General features: G+C 48.5%; 2 protein-coding genes across 4 annotated transcripts; one reads left to right on the forward strand and one right to left on the reverse strand.

Annotated features, from left to right (window-relative positions):
* The first annotated feature begins 2,147 nt into the window (after positions 1-2,147).
* On the forward strand, positions 2,148-11,327 carry MOG (myelin oligodendrocyte glycoprotein). 3 transcript variants are annotated; one of them, XM_033102621.1, is made up of 8 exons: positions 2,156-2,404; positions 3,627-3,974; positions 7,627-7,740; positions 9,448-9,468; positions 9,718-9,738; positions 10,351-10,467; positions 10,757-10,777; positions 11,193-11,327. In XM_033102621.1, exons 1-8 carry the CDS (start codon positions 2,323-2,325, stop codon positions 11,204-11,206), a joined length of 738 nt encoding a protein of 245 aa, XP_032958512.1. In that variant the 5' UTR covers positions 2,156-2,322; the 3' UTR covers positions 11,207-11,327. The 3 variants fall into 3 exon arrangements, with proteins under 3 accessions (XP_032958514.1, XP_032958513.1, XP_032958512.1); XM_033102622.1 differs by lacking the exon at positions 9,448-9,468 and having other exon boundaries at positions 2,151-2,404; XM_033102623.1 differs by lacking the exons at positions 9,448-9,468; positions 9,718-9,738; positions 10,351-10,467; positions 10,757-10,777; positions 11,193-11,327 and adding an exon at positions 9,105-9,408 and having other exon boundaries at positions 2,148-2,404.
* Positions 11,328-12,109: 782 nt separating this feature from the next.
* On the reverse strand, positions 12,110-17,676 carry ZFP57 (ZFP57 zinc finger protein). Its single transcript, XM_033102568.1, has 5 exons — positions 17,366-17,676; positions 15,238-15,731; positions 14,652-14,778; positions 14,112-14,216; positions 12,110-13,341 (listed from the first exon to the last, which is right to left on the reverse strand). Exons 2-5 carry the CDS (start codon positions 15,361-15,363, stop codon positions 12,146-12,148), a joined length of 1,554 nt encoding a protein of 517 aa, XP_032958459.1. The 5' UTR covers positions 15,364-15,731; positions 17,366-17,676; the 3' UTR covers positions 12,110-12,145.
* Positions 17,677-17,948: the final 272 nt, after the last annotated feature.

The following is a 17,948-nucleotide window of genomic DNA, read 5'->3' on the forward strand; positions in this document are numbered from 1 at the left end:
AGTAGTGTACTCATTACAAGTGCCGGTTCTCAGACTAGAAAGCCTGGCTTCAGATCCCAGTTCCGCCACCCCCGGTGGCGTGATCTTCAGCAAGAGACTTAGCTTCTTTTGTGCCTCAATTTCCTCATCTGTATAGTAAGAGTGATAGTAGTTCAACATTCGTTTTCCTGTTGTGAGGATTAAAGGAGTTAATACATGTAAAATGCTTAGAACAGTGGCACATAGTTTTGGTGTCAAGGAGTTTTGGTGTTTGTTTGTTTGTTTTCAGAGATGCTGTGATATCCCCAAAGTGGCTTTGATTGTCTATCTCCTGACTCTCTATCCCCCAACCCTTCACCCCACCCTGATCTCTCATCCAGCTTTTGACAATTGGATGGTGCTGGAGAATTCAAGCACCTATGACCCCAAACACTGCCCAGGAAAGCATCTTGTGCATAACCATCCTACCTGGTTATGCACCTGAACCTGAACACCACCATGGAGGAAGAGCATTGCAGGACATTGTAGGTTCTGGAAGCAAAGAATCCCCACTTCAGAAGAAGTCAGGAATGCACAGAGGCTCCTCTTCCCACCTGATTCACGCCTCCCGACCTTGACTTTCACTCTCACAGCTCCAGAGTATCCGCCCTGCTTGTGCCCAAATTCCAGATACTTTGCAGGGAGGAAAAATAACCAACTCCCAGACTCAGCTGATCAGAGTCTGTCCTTCTAGCCCCTGGTCCTCATCTCAGACAAAAACAGGAAATGTATGTCCCGGTCATGTTCCTAGCCCTTGAATGGTGCTGCCCAATACAAATTTTTTTTTTTTTTTTTGTGATGATGGAAATGGTCTATATTTGTGCTGTATGATCTGATAGCCACATTGTGCTACTGAGCATTGGAAACATGGCTAGTGCAATCAAGGGACTGAATTCTCAATTTCATTTAATTTAATGTTAATGGCCACTGTGGCTAGTGGTTACTGTATTAGATAACATGGTTTAAATCGTCTGTCTGACCCTTTTATTATTATTTAATGAAACATCTTTGCTTTTACATTGGGACATATATTTTTCAAACTTAGTGCTGATGCTGGTCTCACCCGTCAGTGATCAGCTGATCTTGGGAGGTAAGGAAAAAAATCGTATTTCCATTCTAAATGTCACTTCCAACCATGACACTGAGGAGATCAGAGCACGAAGCCAAGGCTGCAGACGTGTTCTGGTCACTGGCTCTGTCCTCATTGGCTGTGTTCACTGACAGCTGCTGACTTTGCTAATTGTCCTTCCTCCAGGCTTGCCTCTCTGAGCACAGGTGTCCATCAACTCCCAATGTCTAACTTGTGTGTTGGGGGCATCAACACAAGTCACCCCAAGATGTGTTTCTCTGTGGTATGTAGATTGTTTTGAGCTAAAGGCAACAAGACCCTGTGGGCTCAAGAGGAACTTCTGTCCCCCTTAACTACCTAGAACTTGAATTACGGGCCCTGTCCATAACAACAGATTATCAGACATAACCTTTTTTGATAGGGAAGCGAAAACTAATTACTAAACATCTGCTCTTCTCCTCACCCTGCAATGACCCTCTGAAGCCCCAAGGCACCTTACTTCATCCTTAGCACAGAATGCCATATATATCTCATTTTAACTTTCTGTCCCTGGACTTGTTCTGTATGTGGGGTCTCTCACTCTCTCATGTATACAGGATTCCCATACATATGTATGTAATTAAATTGGACATTTTCTCATGTTCTCATAAGAAAAGGAGTTTGGATGTGCAGTAGGAGCATAGGAAATTAGACATCAAGAAGAATGGCTTGGTAATGACAGTTATGAGATAGTAGAAATAGGAAGCCAAGTCTGAATGTTTTTTCTTTTTTAAAAACCCAACAATGATCCCTCTCCTTTGGCTAATACTGGGAAAACAGAAGTTGAAGGAATCTTACAGATTATATGGACGAGCCTCTTCCTGAGGTCCAATGAGTGAGAAGTCCTGGTCCTAACTTGTCAGATCCTAGAAGCCCCTTTGAAGACTGGGTCACTAGAAGGGAGTGGGGGAGGAAGGCCCAGTACCAGGCAGCCTCTGCTCCGCAGCTCTGAGGGGGTGGGGAAGGCAAACCCTGGCCATCCCTGGGTCTGTAGCCCTTTTGTGTAAGTCCCTGGCAAGGGTGACGTGGCTGTTCCCCTGAGCACAGCTGCAGCGTGGCCGGGAGGAGGCAGGCCTAGGAGCGCCGCCCTCCAAGATCCCTCCTCAGGCTTTTTCAGTGGAGGGGACATGCACCCTGCGGGCCTCCACTTGGCCTGAGCCTGCTGCAGGGGCGCTCTGTCCTCAGGGAGAACGGAGATGGCGGGTTTCTTTCGTTCCTCTGCGCCCAGCTGCCTCCCCAGCCTCCTCTTCCTCCTCCAGTTGTCTTCCAGCTATGCAGGTAAGGTTGATCTTTATTCCTGCCTTGGGGAGACTCTGAGGACAGAAAGGCTAGTTTCCCTGGGCTCACTTCCTTCAATTCATCCTCCAGTTGCTATGTAAATTATCTTTGTGAAATGTAGATGTGCCAACATTGTTCTCTTCTCAGAAAACCTCAGTGGCTCCCTGCAGACTTCAGAATGGAGCCCTAAGGCCATAATATGACCTTAACTCCAGGCTCTCCAACTTATTTTTACCTTTTTGAGGTTTGGGTTTCTCACCTATCACATGGAGGTATAATAATAACAGCCTCTTGGAGTTGCTGTCAGGGTTCAGTGAGATTAGGTCCATAGCACGCTAGTGGCGCCTGCCCCACGGTGAGTCTCCCTCAGTGTCTGTTGGATTGTAGAGTCTTGTCATGCCTGAGTTCTGTTCCACATGATCAGGCACTGAAAAGTTTTGTAGAGGTGTCCTGTGCTCATGTGCTGGGGAGAAATGAAATAAATAGAAGACAGGATCCCACCTTCAGGGAGCCACATACCGGAAGATCCAGTCCTGCCCTCCCTCAGGAAACTGTGGCAGGTGTGATGGAGAAGCCAGCCTTATCTTCCAGTAGCTCCTAGTCTAATTGAGGAGACACATTCCACATCGGAAAGAGATGGGGAGTTTGTACAGGCAGGGTCCAGGAGGCACAGGAGACAGAGCAACCTCCAGGGTGCAAGGCCTCAGAACAGTTTGGGAAGAGTGTGGGACCAGGACAGAGGGCTGAGGAATGGTGGAGAGGCAGCAGTGGAGGAATAACAAAAGCAACACCCCTAAGGGGAGAGTAGGGACCAATTCAGCCAAGTCCAAACAGGAAGGTCCACGGGAGAACTGAGCTGCTATATGCTAGAAGGTCCACGTTCCAAGGTGGAGCCTTCAGGAGGGGCTGAAGGATCAGGGACGGACAGAAACAGTGGCAGAAAGGTGAGCAGCAACTGTCAAAGTGACCACATGATAGAATATTCTGTCCAGAGCACTCACGATATCTCTATAACCAGAGACCTTTTATTGGTACAAATATTCAAGAAGAAAAACTGAGCTCTTTCCTGGCTCTAGAATGCCATTTAAAATGTTTATTCAAAATTCCATTTAAAAAATTGAGTATCTTCTTCCTTTCCTGTTTTGAAGCAGCTGTTCCCATGGCTGGCTTGTTTGTCAAGTTTCTCTCTGATGCTGTTTCTTTTCTCTGGTGTCTTGGACAGGACAGTTCAGAGTAATAGGACCAGGGCACCCTATCCGGGCCCTGGTGGGGGATGAAGTGGAACTGCCATGTCGAATCTCTCCTGGAAGGAATGCTACAGGCATGGAGGTGGGATGGTACAGGCCACCCTTCTCTCGGGTGGTTCATCTCTACCGAAATGGCAAGGACCAGGGTGGAGAGCAGGCGCCTGAGTACCGGGGCAGGACGGAGCTGCTAAAAGGGGCCATCGATGAGGGGAAGGTGACCCTCAGGATCAAGAATGTGAGGTTCTCAGATGAAGGAGGCTTCACCTGCTTCTTCCGCGATCATTCTTACCAAGAGGAGGCAGCAATGGAACTGAAAGTGGAAGGTGAGCAGTGCCATGTAATACTGGGTATCATCCGTTGGGTGGCCAAGGCCTCCCTTTGAGATTTTACTCATTCTCTTACTTAAATGATATCCTCCAACCCAAACATGTCACTCCTGGGAATCCATTCCATAGAAGTGCACGCATCAGGACAGACGCATTTATGTATGCACCCACATGTGTGTGCTGCATCATTATGCAGAGTGGGAGAGGACCAGAATCAAGGCAATGCCCGTGAGGAGGGACAGGACTGAATACATATTGTGTTCCCTGCCGGGAAAGTTATGCAGCCATTAAAAAGGTGGTTTCAGGGTTATAGTGATGGCTTGAAGGCATTGCACAACGTATTGCTGAGTGATAAGAGCAAGCTATACAATGTAGGGAGGGAAAAATAAAACCTATGCTGGTGAATATACATATATATATATATATAATCTCAGCGAAAAGGATGAAAAGAGATCCAGAAGAAAGTTGATATGGTTCTCTTTGGGGGAAGAGGGAAAAGGAAAGAGGATGGGGTATGATCCAATCAAAGATGAACGGTCATAATCATCCGCAGGATTTTGTTTCCCACTCATATAGGAGCATGTATAACATGTATGTGCGTGGGTACAGATAGAGAAAATTTAAAGAAAAAAATTTTTTAGGAAATAAAATAGAAAAAAATGGTAAGTGGAGACAACAAAATCCAAAATAACTAATTTTTGATTAGTTTGTGCTACTAGAGGGGAAGATGAATAACCTGCAAGTTAATCAAAGTATCTGCATGGGCTTTTTTCCAAGAGTCAAGCTGATCAAATCTGATACGTTTGTTTTATTAGACGAGACACATTACTGAGAAATATATCACTGGTACACATGGCCCAAGTGAATCAATAAGTGAAACAAATGTCTGAATATAATCACAGAAATAAAGAGATGTCACCTGTAGATTTTACTTCCACCACTTCCTTTCTCCAGAATTTTGTTTTCAGTTTATTTTGTGGGTGGATGACTTTGGATTTTTTTTTGTTTTACCCCAGAATGGTTAAGATGTGGACAAGCTGAATTAGACAGAGGGGAGCTTAGAAAGTTAATTGCTGTTTAATTGAAGAACAAAACTGTTCTGAGGGCCTAAGCCTCAGGTCCTTTCCCTTTCCCACCTTCCCTCTCCCCACCTGCAGCAACACAGCAGACAATCCCTCAGACAGTCCATCACTTTTGTATCTCCAGGGAGACTGTTGTGGGCTGGGACCATAAGGTGGCATTATATGCAGGATAACAAAGCACTGTTTCAGACAGATTGCAGGGATGTGAAAATAGCTTTGTGTGTCACAGAATGTTCTTCATACAGCTGTTTTTATTGGGAGATGTTTACCTGCAAAGAAGTCTGACAGTGAGGACCTTTCCAGTTTGCAGAGTTTCCTCTTTCCTGTTCCATAACTTCCTAGCTCAATAACTGCCTTCCCAGGACACAACACACACACACACACACACACAGAAAAAAAGGAAAGAACGAAGAAAGAAAAAGTAACCTAAAAATTTTGCCTCAGGGAAGAACATATTCCTTTGGGTTGGTTCCCACATTCCAGCCCTTTCCCTCCCATCTCCTAGCCTGCATGCCCAAGAGTCTATACAAAGAACGTTTTACAACTAAACAAGGCCTGGCCTGGAGAGCCAGGAAGCTGAGGCAAATTTAGGACTGAAATCCTATGACTGTATTATTGCAAGTTTCAGACGTCATTACCTCCCCTCGTTCTCTAAAGAGTTTTCTTGTCTCCCAACTTTTTTTCTTGTCATTTTTGTGATTTTATGAGTAGTTAGTTGTCTCTAATCCTTTCTTTAAACTCTTCATTATGGAACTTTAAAACATATACAGAAGTAGAGAGAATAACAGTGCCCATCACTGCCTACAATTATCAACCAAAAGATAACCTGTTTCACCAGACCCCACTCATTACCACCCTCCCCAACTGAATTACTGAGGCCTAGGCAGCATTACTGTGCCATCGCTAAGTCCTCAAGAATGAACCACTCAAATATAAGATGCTTAAAAAAAATTATATCCACAATATTACTATCATAGCTGTAAAAATTAGCAAAAGTTCCTTAATGTCAGCAATATCCAGTCTGTGTTCATATTTTCCTAGTTGTTTCATAGGTACATTTTTACAATTGGTTTGTTTGAATTGGATTCAAACAAGATGCACACATCGGTGTTTGCCCTGTGCGTTTCCCACAGTCCAGATTTTGAGGATTTCATCCCCTGTATCTCTCGTAAACTGATCGATTCAGATCTCGTAAACTGATACACATTCAGATGCAGGTTTGATTTATTTTGCCAAGCATACGTCTCAGATAATGCTACACCCTTATTGCTTTACATCAGAAAACTCACAATGTCTCCTGCTCTCTTTTTGTGATTCTAATCCTGTGTTAAAGTACAAAAAGTGGAAAAAAAAAACACCAAAAAACTGAAGTGTGTACTTGCTAAATCATGTTGCTACAGGCAACTTCCAGTAAGAACTTGAAAGTAGAGTTTGCTGCATTTTTCTGTGACTGTATTTAAACCTAAGAAACCCTCCTTGACCATTTAATGCCGCTTGCTGTGCCTTAATCCCTACCCTTGATGGCATTGTGTTTATCTACCCCCTAAAACAGAGAATGAGATGAAAAGGGCTTGACCCCAGCATGGCGCACTAAGATCAGACAGATCGAGTTTGGGAAGAACAGACCCCAAAATGGGAAATGGTTGGGCACCGGGAAGCCGAGTCCCGCCCTCATTACCCACCCCTCTCCACATGCACTGTTACCAAATTCTGGGGTCCTCCTTTCTCAAAAACTCCAGAAAAGGTGTTCTTAACCCTTTTGGGTGTCATGCACCCCTTGCGTGGACTGTTGAAGCTGAAAAACCCTTCTTAGAAAGATGTTTGAAATGCATAAAACACATTTGTGTTGAAATAGTTACCAAAATATTAAAATAACAAAATATGGGGTGGCCCCAATAATTAGTGTAATTTCAAAATAGTGATGAACATTAAGTGATATTTTGAGATTTCTGCAACAACTCAATGTGATATGAAAATATTTGTAGTTTTATTGACGACAAAGTCACAGGTTCTGTTCATATTGTTGTGGTGTGTTGCCTACAAACACAGTCGAAAGAAACACTAAATTTCAGTTTAAAGGTTACTGAAAATAAATACGTACCGTTTCCTATTTAAGTTCATAGACCTCTTGACTTCTGCACCTCCACCACTGTCCTACTTCAAGCTCCTGTGGCTTTTTCCTTTCACTTATCACCATGGCCTCTTAAATGACTTCCCTCGGGGTCTCCTCTAGTCCTGCAGCCGGTAAATCAGATCTTGTCACTCCTCAGCTTGGAAACTGGCCGGGTACCCCGGTGGTCTTGGGGGTCAGGTCTAAGTCCCTGGGCTGGTTCTCAAAATTCTCCAAGATTACCCCAGTATCCAACCTCGAATCCTGTTGTTCTAAACCTGTAGCCCTCTTAGAAACCCACCGTTCCCTCCAGGCTGAGCTCAGGAGTCAGTTCTGTGTTATCTTCCTTGAATCTTGGTGATATCTGCGCCTTTATTCAGCCTGATGTACTGAGGCCCGGGCGCGCTGCGCTGGGTGTGGCGGACACAAAGGGGCAGCTGCCGGTTCTGCCTTTCAGATCCCTTCTACTGGGTCACCCCCGGGGTGCTGGCTGTCATCGCGGTCCTGCCTGTGCTGCTCCTGCAGGTGTCCTTGGGCCTCGTCTTCCTCTGCCTGCAGCATCGACTGAGAGGTACAGACTGAGGGGACAGCTGGGGGTCCTGCCAGAAAGAAGCTGGCCTCTTAGGGTGTGGTCAGCTAACATTCATTGTTTTGAGTGACTTCTGGGCTCAGAATTCCGCAATAGCAAGTTTTACATGGTACCAAATACTTTTTTCCCCCATGTTTATATGGTCATTTAATCTATGACAAAGGAAGCAAGAATATACATTGGGGTAAAGACACATGGAATCTAATACAACAACAACAAAACTGAGCTCAGAGATACAGAGAACAGGTTTTTTCCAGAGGGGGTGGGAGGTGGCAGTGGGTGAAATAAGTAAAGTTAATTTTTTTGTACTATCTATGGTGCTAGGTGGGTGTCGTGTGGGGTGGCCTGCGGGGCCTCTGGTCCCTTTCCCCGCATAAGAACACAGGATATGGTGAGGCCAAAAAGAAACACCCACGGAGCCATAGGTAGGGGAGTCAGACTGGGTTGGAGACACACGCAGTAGTAGCCACACGATCCGCAGTCTGCCATTCACTTCTCTGCCTCCCAAATACTTTCATATGGATAATAGGACTTTGCATCTCCCTGTGAGGGAGGGTGGCACCCGTTTTACAGAGGCGGCAACTACCACCTGGAGTGGTTCTGTGATCTCCTCAGCCTGACAGCTGGTAAGTGGCAGGGCTCAGGCCTAACCAGCCTCTTCCGGCCTCAGGACCCCACCCAGCAGTGTCATGTAACTGCCCGAGAGCGGATTTCAGAGTCAGACAGGCCTAGGCTGTCAAGTTTAAATAAAAATACCGTTAAGTAAAAGTCCCTATCACATAAAAGGTTTTGAAAAACTGTTTCCTCCTTCTTTCCATTCAACAGTAGGGACTCGGGTTCAGCTGCGGAGGAAGCTCCTCTTTTGTGCCCAGAGCGTCCATTCTGAGACTTCTCCCCCAACCAGGTGTTCTCAAGGCCAGAAGCACTCAGAACCTTTAATTTTCCTCTTCCCCCTCTTGCTCCTAAGAGGGTAAAACAGCAAGGAGGGCTTGGAGTATGTGAAGAGGGCGTTGCTGGGATCAACAATGGGGTCTTTTTTCTCCCCTTGAATTCAGCCCAGAAACACAGTTATCTACTCCTCCCACATGGAAAAGGCCTTCAGTCCACATGGCTGAGCAGAAAGAACCTGATCAGTGAGTTAGGCAGCCTGGGATTGAATCCCAGCTCGGGCACTGAATGGAACTCTCCAAGCCTCAGTTGCCTCGCCTGTCAGGTAGACATGACGTCCTCCCTCCTAAACTGTAAAGGAGGATTAAACAGGGGGATGTTATGTCAAGTGCCAGGTACAGAGCCGTTCACAAAGTAGAAGCTCAACTAAACGTTTAGTTCCTCCCTTCCTCATTCAGATGGGAAGTGGCTTTACATTTGCAAAGTGACAACCAGCAGGGTGGAGTGGCAATGTGAACTGAGAACTACCCAAGAAAAGAAGCAAAGAGCAGTGGGAAGGTAATAAAACCTTGTGTTGGTTTGAGGCATTGCTGTCTACTCTGTTCTCCACATTCTTTATCTCTAGTGTTTATCCCAGACAATAGCCAGGGAAAGAGCCCCAACTCCTGGCTCCAAATCCAGTGCTCCTCCCACCCAAAGGAAGCTCCCAGGCCAGGCAGATACTTCGACAAAGGCCCAGGGTGCTGGGTGTGGCCCATCTAATGCCAGAGCAGGAACTAAAACTTGCTTTTTCTATTTTAGGAAAACTTCGAGCAGAGATAGGTGAGTTCTAGGCACCTTCCCTCCTCAATCCCTCCCTTCTGGTCTTGGCAGAACTGAAGTGGTCATTTTCCCAGACCATATTGGCCACTGTCCCAATTCCCTATGTCCCTTTACAGCTTCCCTCCTTCCATCATGTGTCACTGTGTCAGGGCTAGAAACAATTTTAAGTGATTAAATAAGAAAGGCGCGGAGGAGAAAGTATCGCCTTGGAGTACCTGCTAAGCCCATCTCCATTTGTTCCTCTTTCAGAGAATCTCCACAGGACTTTCGGTAAGTGCTGAGGACAGGTTCTCCAGTCATCTTGGTGTTTCACTGGGGAAATAAAGGCCCCTGGCTCCTGCTTGGTTTTCTCCCTCCTTTTCCTTTTTTTGAATAAGTCACCTGCATCTAGAATTGGTAAGAGAATAGCAAATACATACACTACACTTTTGTGTCAGGCACTAAACTAACAGCTTTACCCTGTTAACTCATCACAATCACTGTAGGCACCTTATTTCTTTTCAGGAAATACAAAGGGAAGGTAAACAGACCTTTTGCAAAAATACTTGATGTCTAGGTGGGGAGGTGATACATATATATGGATTAACTGGAGAACAAAGTACATATATATCAACTGAACTCACCTGGTGGCGTTTTCATGCGTACACAATGAGTAACTATACATGACTAATCAGGGAAAGCTTCTTAGAGGAAGAGTGAAGACACACCAAGCCCCACTAGAATGTCGTTCAGGTCTAACAACTTGTCATTTCAAAATACAGATAAACATAGGCTATATTTTCAGATTTCTGCAACACGTTAGGAAACACTATATGGAGAGGGCTGTGTGGGGCGTAAGGGGGAGCACCATTAATCCTGTTTGTTCTGTGCTGAATGGTTCAGATCCCCACTTTCTGAGGGTGCCCTGCTGGAAGATAACCCTGTTTGTAATTGTGCCTGTTCTCGGACCCCTGATTGCCTTGATCATCTGCTACAACTGGCTCCATCGAAGACTAGCAGGTACAGCGGCGAGGCAGCAGACAGGACCAGTAAGCAGTGGAGGCCGAGTCAGTCCTGAGTGGGAGACAGAAGGATGACCCAGGGTTCCCAATTCGGGGAGCAGGGGGTTCCTTCCTCCTGTCCCTTTGGCCAACCCCAGGCTTCTCAGAGCCATGAAAAGAACCACTTACTGAGATCTGCAGGGTCCCTTAGCGAAAAGGGAAGGGTGACTCCTTGGAATCTGCCCAGGGAAGCAATGGGGAGGGAGGCAGTCAGCTTCCACCAATCACCTATTTCTCTTTGTTTTCAGGGCAATTTCTTGAAGAGCTAAGTAAGTTTTCTCCTCCTTCTTATAAGCTGAGAACAGAAAAACAGGGAAGCAGCAAAAGAAAGAGGGGGCTGTTGAGGGATGGAAGCCAGAGGAAAGGAGGGGGCTGGCTGCATGGGTGGAGGGAAGAATCCCGTGAGGCAGGAGCCCACACACCTGCTTTCCAGGTGACAGGGAAGGGGAGGCACTCCCACCTGCTGCCTGATTTGTTCCACCTTCAGTGCCCGCGCAGCAAAACCCCACCCAGGTGGACCTCCTGTCCCATTCCCTAAGGCAGCTCCCTGTGCCTCACCTTCAAGACCATCCTGAGGCAGGCATGCAGACAGGAGGACCCTCTAGGGGTCCCCTCTCTGGTTTAATGGTTTCATGACAGAAATTACTGACAGCTTTTTCAAGTTATTTTCTCCTCCTTTCCTAGGAAACCCCTTCTGAGTGATGCTGCATCTTGGCAGAAGTGGAGAGCCTGGTTGGTCCAAGGATTGGTCCTTGGGGATGTTGCATTCATCAAGTTGCACACTCACTGGCCTCTGTGCTGTGGGGACGGTCCCATTTGCACTTCCAGGACCACTCGCTCTAAATTCCAAATAGGATGGATTTCTCTCCTTCTGTCATCTACCTTTCCCCAGCTCTTTCAGTTTTTGTTACCTACATCTTTCCAATTCCTCTGTCCGGAAGCCCTCCCCCTTCTGCTCTTCACCAGGACCCTGTGCTGGACAGTAATGCACAGGAGGGTCTGCCATGAGCTGAAGACCAGGAACCGCCTCAGAACAACCGGCAGCATGCCAACTTTGCAAATGGTTGTTTTTTCCAAGACCTCAGGCCCAATGGGCAGGGCTGAGGTGTGGAGGGTGGAAGGGAAAGAACAAGATGAGTCCAAGACATCAAAGACAGCGAGGTGAGCTGCAGAGTGAGGACCTGGGAGAAGCCCATAGAATTCTGGCCAGAGGTCCATCTTGCCCGGCAGCCGACAGAGGAGCTAGGGAAGTAAAGGATGCAAATTGGGCCACACACCTGCTTTAGAATCTTCCCTTTTACTTCTGTGACTTGTATAGATGGGTCCCTCAAACTCCTTCCCTCGTCTCATCCTTTTCCTCCCGTTTTCATACCTATCAGAGTATCCACTGATTCATTCAGCAATTACACGTGATGGTTTATGAGACACAAAGAAACAAGCTAGGTGCTAATTAATAATACAAGTTTCCACGTGCCACTTCTTGTTCCTTTTCCTTTCTGCATTTCTTTCATTATCCCCTCATCTCTCTTCTTCTACCCCAGTCTCCATACCCTGGAGGTCAGTCCTCAGGAAAACCAAACGCAAAGGAAGGCCTCAGCCAGAAAGACCATTTATTAATGTTCCAAGACCCTCATGCCTCATTTACTTTTTTCCCCCTGCATGCCTTCTCCCTTTCCCCGTCTCCTGGGCTTGGATCCTAGGAGATCCATCTCCTTTCCTGCCATAGAGGTGGCATCGTGTAAGAGGCCAAGCCACTGGCCCAGGATGGCCCAGCATTTCTGAGGACTGTCCCAGCACAGCCCCCTGGCTTTGTAGGCCCCCCAGTGACCCACAAGATCCTCCTTCTCCCCGAAGCAGAGGTCACAGACAGGGCAACGGTAGGCCTTCTGCTTCCAATGAGCCTGTTGGTGCCTGACCAGCCCGGAGAACGAGCTAAAGGACTTGCCACAGCGGAAGCAGCTATTTGACTGCTCTGTGAGGTGGGCCTTCTGATGCCGGGAGAGATGGGCCTTCTTACTAAAAGTCAAGGGACAATAAGGGCAAGAGAAGACCTTGAGTCTTGAAGGCTTTGGTAGGTAAGACTTGGACCTGGAATTCAGGCAGCAGGCTCCAGGGTTGGCTGCCTGGGTCCTGGTCACAGGTCCTCGTGCCTGGTTCCTATCTGTCGATGGCTGTGTGGGAGCTTGAGGACCCTTGGTTCTAAATATGGGTTCTTGGGTCCTGGCCACCAGTGCGTGGCTCCTAGCTGCAAACCCCTGGCTCCTGACAGCAGGTTCCTGGGTTCCATCGGGGGTGCCTGGAATCCTCACAATATGCTTCTGGTTTCCAGCCACTGGCTCCTGGTTTTGGTGTGTCTTCTGGTGGCGTTTGAGCTCAGACTGGTCCCGGAAGCTCTTCTCACAGAAGGGGCATGAATGGGGCCGGTAACCCAGATGGACACGGCGGTGACGACTCAGTCCAGAAGCATCACAGTAGGTCTTGTCACAGAGTGAGCAACAGAAGGGCCTCTCCCCCAGATGCATGCGTCTATGGTAGCTGAGGGCCTTGGGGTTCCGAAATGACTTCCCACACTGGCTACAATTGTCAGTCTGCTTAGGATTATGAATAAACTGGTGGCTATGAAGGTTGGAGCGCTTGCTGAAACACCTGCCACAGGTGTGGCAGGAAAAGAGGGGTCCAGCCCAAGATGCTGGGAACACTGGGGTCCTGCCCATGGACCCAGCTGGAGCAGAGGACAGGTCTGACCCTCTGCAAGCAAGGAAGACCTTGTCATCACTAGTCCCCTCATATCTCAAACTCTGATAGTGCCCTTGAAGTTCCTCCTTCTTGCCTCCTACAATGAATGAGGAAGAATAACACAAGATTCACCACGAGAACCCCAACCTTCCATTCCGTCCAAGCTTCCCTCTTTCTGCCCTCACTCTCCCAGCCCACACAGTCATCCTCATTCTTGGACCTCATAGACTGGAGTTCAGAATAAACTTTTGGGTTTTCAAATTAAAAGCAAATAAAAATCTAACTGGAATCCTTCAACAATTAAAATTTTAACTTATAACCACATTTTTTGAAATCCATTTCCTCTCATTTTCAGTATTGCTCACACTCCCTCCGATAGTCCACTGACACCCACAGGTGACCTCATAATAAATCATGCAAATTGGGACACTTGAGTGAAAGTGCTATTCACAATCAAACTAGAATGCAAAACGTAAACCAGGACTGTCCCGGCCATCCAGGATGTGTGGTCAGCCTGGCCTTCCATTTCTCTCAAGTCCTTATTCTACTCTCAGCAACAAGTGTCCCCTACTCCAATCAGCATCATATTCATCCCCTTCTTTTCCTTTTTTCTTGGAAAAGACTTTTTTCATCAAAGGAGGGCCACTGACATAAGCAATCTACAATCCTGAGAAACTGGAGATACTCCCTTGTCCCGAACGGCTTACATATTCATCCTTTTAAGCCGAGGGCCTCAAGCAGATAGCTCAAGGTCTCTTCCAGCTCCAAGTCTGACCAGGTTGGGAGGGTATGTACCAGGAGACCATCTACAGAGCCCTGACTCCCTGAGGCAGTTTCTATCCTTCCTCTCTCCTTTGTAATTCTTACCTGAAGGGAGGCCTTCTCTGTCGGGGTGATGGAGATCTGCTCTCCACTGTTTCTCTTCTTGTTTAAGCTTGGTGATCAGATCTGGATTAGACAGAAAGAGTCTAGCTGGAGAGTGGGAAGAAGAGAAGGAATTGAGGTCCCAGGCTTGGACCTTTCCTAACAGATGGGACAACCTTCTTTTGTATCCTTGGTTTAAGAACCATAATCTGGGACACATAGATGCAGGGAGGGAACACTCAAAAGGCCAGCTCCTAACTAAGTGCCTGATACATAATAAGAGAGACTCAGCAAATACTGATTGGGTGAGTAGGCAAATTTGCATATTTTGAGAACATTGTCATCATGTTACAAGTGTTATCTTTGCCTCCAGGCAGACTTTCATTTCTTTTCCTTTTACCCTGAGCTTAGTGACCCAGATCTTTCACACCTGAAAACCAAGGGTCAGTGGAGCTACTTGTGAGCTGATCTACCTGCCCGGGGAAACCATTGGTCCTAAGGCCCTGGAACTAGGGGCTTGCTGAGGGAACCCCAGCCTCTTACCCACAGACACCAGGTTTTTGAAGGTTTCTGACATAACATCCTGGTAGAAGACCCTCTGACTGGCATCTAGACATTCCCACTCTTCCTGGGTGAAATTCACTGCCACATCCTCAAACGTGACTGGCTTCTGGAAGAGCAGGAGAGACTCAGGGAATCTGTATACATACAGAGACAGACATCCAGGCTCAAGGTTCAGAAAACTAAGAGAAAAATCAAACCATGGAAGTCGGGGAGGAACATGAAAAGACAGGCACCAAGCCAACAACTGTGATATATAGAAAGGTAAGGAAGGATGGAGAGGAGGGAAGAAAAAGACAGGAGAAAAGGGAGAGGTATACACTGAATTTATACAGGAGGGGAAGCAAAAGAAAAAAGGCTGCCAATCTGATGCGTTTCAGGAAGCACTCCATGAAGGAGGCAGGGTGGTGCAGGAGACAGAAAGGAAGGCCCTGTGGCCCCCCTTCCTGGGTGTCGTTCAGCTGGGAACAGTCTGAGATTCCATCTGACCTGCAGACAGGAAAACGGATGAAAGAGCTCCTGGAGCCTAGGACCTGGTGCCTCCCTCTCTCTAGCTTGGTCTCCTCACCTTCACCCAGGCCTTCCACCAGCACTCTTTGCTCACAGCTTCCTGCCAGGCTTCCTGGTCCACATGAGGGAGCAGCTTCTGTACAGGCTCGATGGGCTTCAGCTGGCCAAACGCCTTCTCTTCCATGGCGTCTCTTTCTAGCTTTACCTGCTCCTGGCCTGGCCCCCAGGACTGACTGGATGCCTTCCTGGGGTTCTCCACCTCCCAGTAAACGAGCAGATGGGGAGGCTTTCCAAAGTCCCCAGGGTTTGATGTAGCTTCCTATGACAAATATATCTGCTCCAAGGAGCTATCTTCCTTTTTTGTTCTGCTGTCCAAATTCTCCTCTTTCACAACTGATTTGGTTCCCTAAAAGCCTAGGCTACAGAGTTCAGGGACCTGGTCATCCCGGGCTCAGCTGCCATTGTCCGAGAATGCCAGGTTGGAGCTGTGAAGGAACCTGCCTTCAGTTTCACCCTGCGTGTAACCACTGGCTGGTGCTCACCTCTAGGAACCTGAAGTCAAAGAGAAAAACACACACACACACATCAGCAAGAGGTGGACTGAGGAACAACAGCTCCCCATTTGGTCAAGGAACTCCAATAGTTACTGACCTCCTGCTCCGAGCCCTGTGATCCTCTCAGCACTGTCCTGTCAGGGGACAGTGATGAGCTTCTTTTTAACTAACCTAAAGTGCAGAGACACTAAGTTTCTCAAGGATACTCTTGGTCCACAGCAGAACCAGTGTTCAAAGCCCAGACTGTACCACTGAGGACATGATTTCCACTGTCCCAAAGTACTTTCTAGAGCAGCAGTGCAGTATTCTGTAAAGAAACCATGTGCCCGAGGTAACCAGCCCAAGACCTGTCACAAACCACTTTACACAATTCTCTTCATTCTGATCTGGTTTTGTCGGAAAATGAGATTAAAGGAGACACTCTCTAAGATCCCATCTAGGAGTAACACATATACAATTCTGTGGGTTTTTAATATATACAGATCCTTGTAAAATAAAAATAGTGATAACAACCCAACAGCAAACACTTATTCGGGCTTCACATGAGCCCAGCAGTGGGGTTGCCTGCCCACCGGGAAATGTCCTGCTCGGAAGCAAACGTGGCTGAAGTCCTCTTTCTGCTGACAGCCACTCACTCCACTGCTCCCTCTTGATATGGAATCAGAATAAAGACATAAAAGCCTGTTGACTTTTTTCTTTCACTCTTTTGGACAGGTGATGGAATTGAAAATACCAGCAAGGAAAAGGGCATGACAATGGAGTTACCGGGATGGCTAAAAAGAAAGTTGACATGAAAGGTGCATTCCTGGGATGTGCGGTGGAGTCCTTCCCTCCCTCCCTCCTTCCCTCTCCTTCCAGACGACTCACCATCATTCTGTGAGGTGTGCAGGTCTGGCTTATTCTCCTACTCTCCAGAACACATTAAAGGTAACATTTCCAAAGAGCATCAATAATAGTGTCCTCAGGACGCTGGCTTTCCTGCTCTCAGGCACGAAAGACCCACTTCTGTCGCTAGTCCTCAAAACAGCATTTCCCGGAGTTGGTAGGAAGACTCCCCGGGTCCAGACGCTAATCTAGCTCTGGTTTGGGGAGGGAGCATGATTGGGGGCTGAATGTTTGCCGGGCACTTCTACCTCCCACAGCACGTCCTACATCCGCAAGTCCCGGAACTCAACCGGGCTGGCGGCAGGTGTCCCGTGGCTGGATGTTAAGTCCAGACGCTTTTGGCGCAGGGGTCTTACCTGGTCGGGGGCCTGTGCCCGCCCTCCCAGAACGTAAATCCCCCGAGGGAATGTGTCGCCCGCCATCTTCCAGGCCTCTGAGTCCAACCCAATCTCTCTCTAACCCAAAACCGGTCAGTGGTTTCCCGCAGCAATTCTGAGAACGAATGGGCCCCTCCCTGGCCTCGCCCACCCGGGAGCTCCATCACTAGAGTTTTCTGCCCTTCAGCCAAGCAAAACAGCCCTCGTGCTCTCGCCCCTCTCTGCTCAATCCCTCCGGGACCGCTTCCAGCAGCGGCCGGCCCTGCCGCCCGACCTCGGCCCGGGTGGGTGCCGCCGCGCGCCCGGCTCCCGCACCCCGCACCCCGCCCTGGAGGCCTCCGCCCGCAGGAACCGTGACGGTTTCGCTCACCTTCGCGCAGTACGGCAGGAGCTCATACACCCCGCCACTGGATGGGGCGTCTGTGCTCAAAATGGCCCCACTGACGGGGATGGTAATGCCCGATGCGGGTCTGCTCACCGAAATTTCCTTTCTGAGATCCCGCCTTTCTCAACACGTGCCGGGAGCCCCTCCTCGGCGCCGAAAGCCCAACGTGGCCGGAGCGGTGGGAGCACCCGCAGCACCGGCCCACACCCCTGCCTAAGCCAGGCAGCCCCGAGGGCCCCAGAGGTCGGGCGCTCCTCCAGGATCAGAAGCGCATTGCTTTCCTCGCCCGCGGAGACCTAGGGCGGAGCAGTGCGGGGACAGACACGCTCCATCAGCCCAGGTCACGCGAGCTCTACTCCCTCAGCCGGACTCACCCGCGGCTAAGACTTCGGGGCGCAGGGCTTCCCGGGGGCCTGCGGCGAGCCCGCTCCACCCCAGGGCACTCGTTCCCGGGCCGCAGGCGAGGGGCTCCCACGATGCCGCCCGGCCCCGCTCCCTCTCAACTTTCCAGCCCACCGCGTCCGCGGCCTGGCGACTCAGCTGAGACTGTGGCCCGCCAGCGTCTAGT

This window comes from Rhinolophus ferrumequinum, chromosome 3, assembly GCF_004115265.2.
Source record: "Rhinolophus ferrumequinum isolate MPI-CBG mRhiFer1 chromosome 3, mRhiFer1_v1.p, whole genome shotgun sequence".
Taxonomy (NCBI): Eukaryota; Metazoa; Chordata; class Mammalia; order Chiroptera; family Rhinolophidae; genus Rhinolophus; species Rhinolophus ferrumequinum.